Source organism: Syngnathus typhle, linkage group LG12, assembly GCF_033458585.1.
Source record: "Syngnathus typhle isolate RoL2023-S1 ecotype Sweden linkage group LG12, RoL_Styp_1.0, whole genome shotgun sequence".
Taxonomy (NCBI): domain Eukaryota; kingdom Metazoa; phylum Chordata; class Actinopteri; order Syngnathiformes; family Syngnathidae; genus Syngnathus; species Syngnathus typhle.
The window spans coordinates 4113893-4123840 of NC_083749.1; the positions used below are offsets into that span (position 1 = coordinate 4113893).

The 9948-nt window shown below is 45.3% G+C and overlaps 1 protein-coding gene across 1 annotated transcript; it reads right to left on the reverse strand.

Annotated features, from left to right (window-relative positions):
- Nucleotides 1-1404: 1404 nt before the first annotated feature.
- On the reverse strand, nt 1405-9455 carry ntrk2b (neurotrophic tyrosine kinase, receptor, type 2b). Its single transcript, XM_061293593.1, has 18 exons — nt 8837-9455; nt 7989-8063; nt 7847-7918; nt 7610-7678; nt 7314-7465; nt 7037-7173; nt 6448-6580; nt 5516-5821; nt 5423-5440; nt 5319-5327; nt 5098-5132; nt 4920-5019; nt 4618-4806; nt 4055-4185; nt 3810-3982; nt 3475-3715; nt 2901-3059; nt 1405-2825 (listed from the first exon to the last, which is right to left on the reverse strand). Exons 1-18 carry the CDS (start codon nt 9025-9027, stop codon nt 2640-2642), a joined length of 2376 nt encoding a protein of 791 aa, XP_061149577.1. The 5' UTR covers nt 9028-9455; the 3' UTR covers nt 1405-2639.
- Between the last annotated feature and the right edge of the window lie 493 nt (nt 9456-9948).

Below are 9948 nucleotides of genomic sequence, written 5' to 3' on the forward strand. Positions count from 1 at the left end.
TGAGGACGACCTTCGAGATGTGACCCGAGCATCCAGAATTGCAAGGTGAGAAAGCTCCTCACTCACTATGTGCTAAGTCTAACACTACCATAGGAGAAAATCATGCTCCGCTGCAATGTGTGTATTTGGCAGCTGTTCCTGTCACTCACCACAAGTTATTATTGGAAACAAAATGGTGGTCACAGAATGCTTTTGATGACACGTTCACTTTTTTCAGGCGGGTCAAAAACGGACCATAAAGAGAAACTACTTTTGGGAGCTTTTTTTTTTTAAGATATTGATTTAGTAGAAAATATGTGAAAATGACACGTACACACAATGTAAGACATACCACCTTTATTAAATGCACAGTATCACAAGGAACAGATCCATTAATTGTGGTTAAGCTACTCACATGATGCACAAAGCATTGGATTGATTGATTGACTGATTGATTGGTTAAAGCAAGGTTAATTCTCCCTTAACACACGCGCGCACACAGTCTTGCATCCGAGTGTACGTGGCAACGCACACACATCATCTCAGACACACACACACAGTCGTATTTGCACAAGAAAGTCAAATGAATTGACACATTAATGAAAACATTTTTGTCCCTTTGACCACATATTTACAAAAAAAAAAAAAAAAGACCCCCTCCCTCCCCATCCCACATGATTGATTACATTCAAAAGAGGTCCCCGGCCTTCTGAATTACATTCAAAATAATATACGATTCATACGATGCAAAGTCACAGTCTGAAAGAGGATCCCGAGAGGCTACAGTCAGTCAGAGGCCCTTTTTTTTCTCCCCTTTTTAAATTATTATTTTTTTTATTCATTTATTACAACAAACTTCTCTGCGCCCTCGAAATTAAGAGTGAAAAAAAAATCACTGGATTGTATTTTCACCTGGATTATTTTTCCCACGAGCACAAAGAAATTCCAAATGGTATTTACAGAACATATGTATTGCCAGTGGCCCAGAACGCGCGATACCTGCTGGAGTATACTAGCTTGTAACGTAGCCAATGAGTCTTATGCAAATATCCCAATTCTGCAGCTAGCTTATCTACAGCGGACACGTCATAAACAACCGATAAAAGTGACTATGCAATAATTGTCTTACTTAAATGCCTGCTTAACTTAAAAAAAAAAAAAACTGCATATGAGATGAAACGAAATGTCAGTGGTATCCATCCAGCAACATGTATCGACGTTACCATCAAATATCGTTATAATCGTATTGCGAGCAATTCTGCAATACACGTCCTATGTAATGACATCCAAATATTTGCAATGACATAATTGCTTGGATCTTCTCACCCCAATAAGGGTCCAATATTTTGTAAACGATAAAACTTTCTTGATACCAATTAGGACTCTTGAACAACACAGATATACAAAAAAATGGTGATGCTGCTGGTGGATGAAAAATTAAATCTGTAGCCTATAAATATAAAGTAAGCTGTGCTCTTCTTTTTTTTTTTTTGTTTGAGAGGGGCGAGAGACACAGCTCAAGATCTCAACATCCGTGTGCTTTTGAAGTACATGGAATAATACAATTGGTTAAAGCACTCGTGACAACATTGAAAACACCACATGGTCGTCGTATATGCATGGCCAGTCTGCGGAAAGGTATTTACATAAACGTGACATCATTGACGGGGAGAGGATCAAATAAATGCAGTAGTCTCCATTTTGATTTAACTTACTAAATATGCACACTTTTTTTTTAATGCATATAAAGTACTTTTTTCAGTAATTCAAGTTTTTAAAGAATTATCATTATGTACATAATCCTATGTTAGAATATTATTGTGTTATTGTATTTTTAATGGCCTTTACCGAGGTGACTGGACTCTTGTTTTAACCCACCAAATATGGTCTGCTATTAAATGCTTTGTAATGGTTGGAATTCTAAATAATAAAAATCATAATAATAAATGAATAAGATTATAAATAATCATAACAAATTAATAATAGACAAGAATCATCTACTAGGTTTAATTACTTACAATCACAGGGTATTGTTTGCAACAAAAGACAAATCTTAATTAAATTACGAATTAAATATAAGCAATAATATGAGCTCAAAAGTCTTGCAACATTTTTTGGGAAGGTTTTAAATGTACATTATCTGTCATATTTCAATACAGAGGGTGTGTAGAGAGTTAAAAAATAGTGGGAAAAATGTCTTTGAAATGTAAAGCCTTTGTTTGAAACAAATCGTGTATTAAGTCAATAGTTGTTCGATTTATACCAAAAATAATTTAGTTGTATATTAATGCACAATAAAATGTGGGGAAATGGTTTATGTCTTTGAATTTCCACGCGAAACGGAACGTTTGTTTAAAAAAGAATATTTAAGGAGAAAGCTCTATTTATGTATTTTGTTTGCGCAAACAAAAAACGTAATTAGCCATTTTGTCACGTGACCCAGAATGCATTGTGGCTCCCCCCTGTCGAAACCTGCCTGCTACTGAACGCATGGCGAGGGATTTGAAAGCAAATAGGAGTCCCGAATTTAAGGCTTTTTCTCAACGCACTGACGACAGTTAACATTTACAGGGGACATTGATGCGCCCATTACCTGTACACGCCCCCCCCCCTCCCCTCACACACACGCACACATGTACTGTACAGTAGGAGCGATCACCTCAGCCCAATATGTCCAGGTAGACGGGGGAGGCCTTGGCGAGGCTTTGGAGCATGGCGTGGATCTCCTTGATATTGAGCCTCGTGTACGGTTCCCTCTGCCAGCAACCCAGCATCAGGTCGTAAACCTCCTTGGGGCAGGTACGCGGACGCTGGAGCACACGGCCCTGCGTGATGCACTCGATCACCTGCCGTGAGATCATTTTTGCTTTTGCGAGTTCGCAGGCAACTTCGTTGACGTGAGAAGACGGCACGGCACTGACCTCGTTGTTAGAGAGCTGGTACCAGGGCTGCTTGCCGTAGGTGAAGATCTCCCAGAGGACCACGCCCAGGCTCCACACGTCGCTCTCGGTGGTGAAGCGTCGGTACATGATGCTCTCCGGGGGCATCCACCGGATGGGCAGCATCGTGTGGCCGCCCACCTAAGCCACAAAAGCAAGCAAGTAAGAAAAGATACACAAACGCAGCTCTAGAACGTCATCTGGAGCGTTTTGGAATCAATGTTGTCTTCATAAAAACATAAAGGGAACATTTAGCAAAAGTCCACTTGCAGATTACATCCACATAAAAAGTTCTGTCATCACCCACTGAGGCCACAAGATGGCGACAAAGAACTGGCTTGACTAAATGAAGCTACTTGTGGCCTCAGTTCAATATAATACCACTAGACGGCGCTACAGCATTTTTGAGACAGATTTGGCCTGATCAAAAAGAGAAAAGAAAAACAACAGAAGGGCCAATAAATAAATCTGAATTCTCATCAATGCCGTGATTCACTGTACGCTTACTTTGTGCAATCTTTATGGTGACAATGGTTGAGAATATAAATGGACTGACTCTGTAGTAGTCTGTGCTGTAGACGTCTCTGGACATGCCAAAGTCCCCAATCTTGACCAGTAGGTTCTCGCCCACCAGGCAGTTCCTGGTGGCCAGGTCTCTGTGCACAAAGTGCTGCGACGCCAGGTAGACCATGCCGGCGGCAATCTGCTGCGCGATGTGCAGCATCTGCGACTGCGTCAGTTCCACCAGGATGCTGTGCTGCCCGTCCGCCATCAGCACCGCGTCCGGACCGTGGGACCTAATGGTGTGTTTGTAAGAAACATCGATTGGATGTGTCTTAATTGACGCATTCAATTCAAGTTCTTACGTTGACTTGAAAATGGCAAACTTACCTGAGAAACTTGTTGAGGTCTCCGTGCTTCATGTACTCAAAGACCATGATGAGGGGGTCGCTGTCAACGCAGACTCCGTAGAAGGTGACGATGTGCTCATGCTGCAGGTTGGTGAGCAGCTCCGCCTCCCGGTAGAAATCGGCACGCCCGCTCTCGCTAGCCTCCTTCAGTGTCTGTACGTGCACACGCAAGGAGGAATCCGTAAAGTGTTGATTTTCAACCCTTACCTGAGACGCTTCCCGTACTTTGACGGCCACGTGGATCTTCTCGTGGTCGGGCGTGAGGTTGTAGCACTCGGCCAGGAATACTTTGCCGAAGGCGCCCTCGCCGAGCTCGCGCTTCAGCACTATGTTGTGTCGCTTGATGTGCTGCACGACTGTGGGGAGATTTTCAATTTTTAATAAACAGTTAAGCCTACTATGCGTTTGTATTTTAACGTTGATCATAACCATTGGCTGAGCTAAAGGGGGGGCTGCGGGGGCAATGCCCCCCCTCTGAAATATGCTTGAACCGCCACAGGTCCCACATCAAATAATTTTGCTTTTGTTTTCAGGATTTATTTCTACCTGTCCCCTATGAATGAATCTTTATCAGCATAATTGGAAAAATATTTGGGATTTGTTAAAGAGAAAAAAATATTTTGTAGACTCTGTGAGATATCCTTGCCCTAATTTTTTTTCCAAGTGGTACTTAATACTGTCCATTATTTCATTTTTTGTAGTCTTCCTGCATCCTTGGTCCATCCCTACGCAACCTAAATAGATTTATTTGAAAAGGTAGCAGATGACCGGATCAGGCGGAAACTCACACGTGTCTGGTTTCAGCATGCTGCCGGAGTTGCCAAAGTATTGCGGGTTCTCGATGACGGGGATCTTGGTCATGCCGATGATGACAGCGTCGGGCGCCATCTCGGAGGACGAGGGTGTGTTGTTGCCGTTGGAGACGTGGTGGAGAGGGCTGGCCGAGTCGTCGTCGTTGCTGATGACCGACGAGGAGCCTGGAAGGTGAGTGTGTATAACTGCATGAGCTGTTTAGATCACTGCATTGTGACTACGTTTTCACATTTATTTATTTTCGGGTGGTGCCAGACGACTTAAGAATGTCGCTCACCTTTAATTCCAAACTTGGTGTTCCTTCCATATTTGAGAATAATCACCATCAGAACGCAGCCCATCAAAGCCACCCCGGCGATTCCCACCACCACATAAACCTTAAGGGGGGGGGAAAAATACTATTTAGCAAAAGTTCACGAATCGCCTACGAAGGTAAACTATTAATTATGACTCACAGCAATGCTGTCATCCATTGGCGGCAATGGTGAGTCTGGAAGAGAGTTTATTTAATGTCAATTATAGTCAAAATAATTACATTCTAAAAAAATAGGAGAAAATAAAAAAATATTCTGGATAATATGTTTAAAAAGGTTAATTAATTACTCAAATTAAAAAAAAGGACGACATTGCATAGCGTGGCTAAAATACAACAATGCGAAAATAAAAAATGTCCTACCAGTGGTGTCTGGACAGAGGAAGGCAGCAGGGATGAAAGATCCAGCATGGTTATTTCAAAACAATCAAACGCTACGAGAAAGGCGCAGCCAAGTGGTCACTTACAGTAGTAGAAAATATCTTCTGCAGGAGGAGAGACAAAACCCACGTTAGCGATGGACTCCATTGGGCGAAGTCGAAGAAGAGGGAAACCCGTACCTTTGTGGTCGTACGGCGGGTCGATGAATTGCGCCGCCACCATCTTCTCGTCGCTGCCGTACTTATTGGTGGCCACCAGGCGGTAAATGCCATTGTGGATGTGCGTGGGGTTGACCAGCTGCAGGCAACCGTGGTACTCGCTCTTGGTGGACTGGTGGATCATGGTCCTGATGTAGTCCTGCTCCTGCAGTGTCACGTTTTCAAAGTACCACTGCAGCGCCGGCTTGGGGTTGCCCGTCATGCTGAAGGGGATGCACCAGTGGTGGCCTTGCTCCGGTTCCAGCAGCTGCTGGATGACGGGGGCGACTGACGGGACGGGGTGGGGGGTGGTTGGCAGGTAAACAACCGGGGAGGGAGGAGGTGCGGTCCGGAGGAAAAATAACATTGAGAGGCTGAGAGAGGACGTTGTTTTGGGGGTGTTGAGTATGGAGACAAACAATACCGGAGTCCGACATTAGCACTAGCTAAGATTAGCGTATGGAGGCTTTTATTAGCACGAGGCGAAATAAGCCATGAACAGAGACGTCAATTAATTAGCCGGTAACCTAATGATCATGTCTAAGTTTCCACCACGTCTATTTTTATAATCAAATTACCCGTTCCGCTTGGAAGCAATTGACCTGGCGGAACAAATATTTTTGGACTGTAACGCTTTAGGAAGACCGACGTTAGCATCGTCTATCGGTCGGTAGCTTTGTTTTTACGAAGCAGGGGTGACAAACATCGTCGTGATGAACAATGGGAGAGGAAACACGTGGAAGCAGAGGACGGTGTGACTTTACAGGAGGAAGAGTTATGGACAGGAAACCACACCAACAGGTCAATCAGATCAACGCAGGCGGTAATGAACACAAAGTGACCAGTGCTTCTGCTGCTTCCACTTGGAAACATTTGTGAAGAATGTGCATGCTAGTACGCTAATGCATGCTTACAGAGGATGTTGAGCTGCAGCGTGGCCTCCGTCTGACCCACCATGTTTTCGGCCGTGCACGTGATCACCAGACCGTTGTCCTCGGGGGATAGATTGGATAGGGTTAGCCTGTTTGCCATCTCCATGGGGTCAATCTGGAATCATAGGATAGAACGGTGGATGGTAAAGAGCAATCAAAATGATAGCCAAAGTGTGTCACCAAAAAGGAACTTTGGCTCGGGTCAAATCTCTCAATTTCCTCGATTAAAGGTAAAATTGTAATATTATAGCATTTAGGGGTTGGTTGCTAACGCTATCCGAGCGTCCATTTGTATAAACGCCCAAAACGCTAGCAGTTAGCTTCAAGTGGTTTTATCCGAGCAGCTCTGTAGATTTGTTTTAGTTTCATAACTAAAAGCTTCAGTGGCTTTCACGTGGGTTTGTGGATCCTATTTGTGCGGTAGATGATGGGGTGTTGAGTATCGGCGGGTCGAAGCCGGATCTTGAAAAATTAGACACGTGCAGGACTGTACTGTAAACCCTGGAGAGTGAAATTTTAGACGGAACTAATGTGAAGCCTCATCGGAGCTCATTAGATTAGATCGGCCCACCTCATAGTGCGAGAAGACCATGTCCAGGTTCCACTGGATGTCCGGAGTCGGCGAGCCTGAGGCGCTGCACAACGCTTCGACGTCGCTACCTTGCTCCTCGGTCACCACTGTAGGGGTGACCTCTACTTGAGGAACCACTGCAGGGCACAAGGAGACGGTCTTAAGTAACCGAGCGGGTGGTGGGGGCGATGGGAAATTGTAAACCCTCCATCGATCGCTCTCTGGACTTTCAGGAAGCTTCTGCCGCGTTGCTTATTTTAACCCGGTTTCACGTTACCGCAGTCAGGCGGCGTGAGCGTGGCGAAGGCTTTTGTCCCTCCTTGTTCGTCCTTGCACTGTAGATCTTGGCTCTCGGGTTCCTCTTGGCTCCTCAGTTTGATCCAGAGGTTCTCGCAGATGCAGTCCAGAGGGTTTCCAGACAGCAGGAGACTAAAAACATGTTATGTAGTATTCAGGTTGGAAAAATGATTATCTGTAAGGGTCGCTGGACACAAAAAGCTTCAGAACCCCTTGTGTTGGATAAGATGACATGCTAACCCGACGGCTAGCGTTTGAAGAGCATGCAGGCCTTACGAATAGGAGATGTTATAGTTCTGGAAGGTCCTCCATGACAGTGTTGACAGGTTGTTGTCTCGCAAATTCCTAAAAGAGAAAAAATCCGACTTGCTTTAAAATATATTCAAGGGTGTCTAGCTAGCTAGCTAGCGAACGTAGTTATTGATTCCTGGCATTCAAACATCTTGGAACAGTTTTAAAGTGTGAACCAAATGCATAATATGTCGCCTTGAAATGGAATGAAAGACTTCTTACACGTATTGCAGTCTTGTATTATTGTAAAAGGCATCCGGGGATATGAACGTCAATCTGGTCCTTGTCACTGTTCTGTAAGAAACCAGAACCTTGGTCAGATGTAGAAGTAGCAGTAATAGTACAAAAATGGTGCAATACTTACAAGTTTCGGAGGTTTATGTAGTGCCTCAAACTGTTGTCGTTGAGCTCAAACAGCCTGTTTTGATTCGCGATGTATCTGTCGGGGAACAGATAATAACAAAGCATTATGGATTTTGCAACCAGTCCAAGGTGTACCCTGGCTCTCAACCAAAAGTCACCTGGGGTTGGCTCCAGATTACTCGCCACCCTAGTAAAATTAGTATTATTTTATGAGAACTCGATGTACTCGACGAAATAAAAAAAACAAGGGCAGATTCGCAATCATTGCGTAAAAAATTGTGTGTGGGGGGGGGAGGACACTTCTGGAGTGCGCCAATATTTCCTAGAAGACATAGACTTGATCGTATTCATTCAATATTGCTGAAAATGTACATTTATTTTAGATGTGGTTTTGCCTGCCTATTTACAAAAGGAGTTATTTATACTATCGTGTGCGATTTATTTGCCGTGTCTGGCCTCTACACACTTAACCTGCATGTGTGCCATCTGTCAACAATCGCGAAAGGGGAAGGGGGGGGGGGGGTCTCACACTTACGCCCCTTTATGGACACCTTTGCGAAAACCGGGCCTGGAAATGTGTGTTAGTGCATTTTATGGAATGCTGTGTAAATCCCCCAAACGTGCACGAGCATTACGCACGCGCGTTTTGGTGTGAGTGACACGTAGAAACGCACGACCACACACACATTCACGCACACACGCAGCATTTGATTGTTATGATGAAATGATGTGATGATATTAAGAGGTCGGGGAAGGGGGGGGGTGGAGTGAGTGAACGTGATCACCTTCATCCTTCTAACATCTCATCATCATCATCATCGTCAAGTTGACATGCACGCACGCACTTACATGTCGGTGATGTTTTCCATGTCGTCCAGCGTGAGCAGCGGGAAATCCTCGATGCTCGGCGACGCTCCGTCGACGCACGCGATTCGCGACACGGTGCAGGTGCAGGCGGCGGGGCAGGCGGCGCTCAGCCCCCGCAGTCCGCGCAGCGCCAGCAGGAGGAATCCGAGCCGTGCCATGCCATGCCAGTCCATCGCAAAAAAAAAGAAAAGAAAAAATCCGGGAAATCAAAAATCGGAAACAGCGCACCTTTTTGCGTTGCCCCCCTCTCCCCTTCAACCCACCCACCCCCCTTCAGATGTAAAATGTCTCAGTGGGATTATTAAACCCCTCTCCTCTATTAAATCGCGATCCGCACGGAGGGCTTGCCGGAGGAGGAGGTGTAGGAGAAGGAGGGGAGGAGGAGGAGGAGGGGGGGGGATTAGGGTGCCATGGAGCGGCCTTGGCGTGTCTGCAGAGCCGCGATCGCGCACGACACGCTCGCCGCCGTTCGTGGAGGTGTCAAGTGCTCCAGCAGCAGCAGCAGCAGCAGCAGATGATGATGATGAAGATGATGATGATGCCGTCTCACTCCTCCGGTGCCGTCTCACTCCTCCGGAGCCCGCATGCCTCCCCCACCCCCTTCTTCACTCCTTTTTTTTTTTTGCCTTGTAAAAACAAATATGACGTGTTCCAGATGTTTGGAGATCGATAGGCAGACAGGAAGGCTGGATGGACGGACCCCCCCTCCTTCCTTCCTTGCTTCCTTCGTTCCTCCCCCTCCTTCTTTTTCAGCCCCCCTCCCTCCCCACGCACGAGGTGATGCAGGGAAGACGACGACTACCTGATTACACCCACCAACATCACCTTAAAGGGTGAGCCAAAAGAAAGTGTCCATGTTTTTTTTGTTTTTTTTATTTAGATTCCATCCTTTCTTCACATAAGTCCTCAGTTCTTTCCTTCCTGCTTCTTTCACTCAGAACTGCATTTTGGCATGCATCCTTTCCTACTTCTGTCCTTCCTTACATCCTTCCTTCTGCTTTCCCCCTTCAGCTTCCCTTCACATCAAACTTTTTTGTCTTTCTAAATGTCTTCCTTCTTTCACATCTGCTTTTAGTCATCCTTCCATCCTTCCT

Coding starts and splice junctions, on each gene's coding strand:
- ntrk2b (XM_061293593.1), bottom strand. CDS start 9,027: ATGGACTGGCATGGCATGGCACGGCTCGGATTCCTCCTGCTGGCGCTG. Junction 7,466..7,609: donor AACTATAACATCTCCTATTC/GTAAGGCCTGCA, acceptor ACATGTTTTTAG/TCTCCTGCTGTCTGGAAACC. Junction 4,186..4,617: donor CATGCTGAAACCAGACACGT/GTGAGTTTCCGC, acceptor ATCTCCCCACAG/TCGTGCAGCACATCAAGCGA.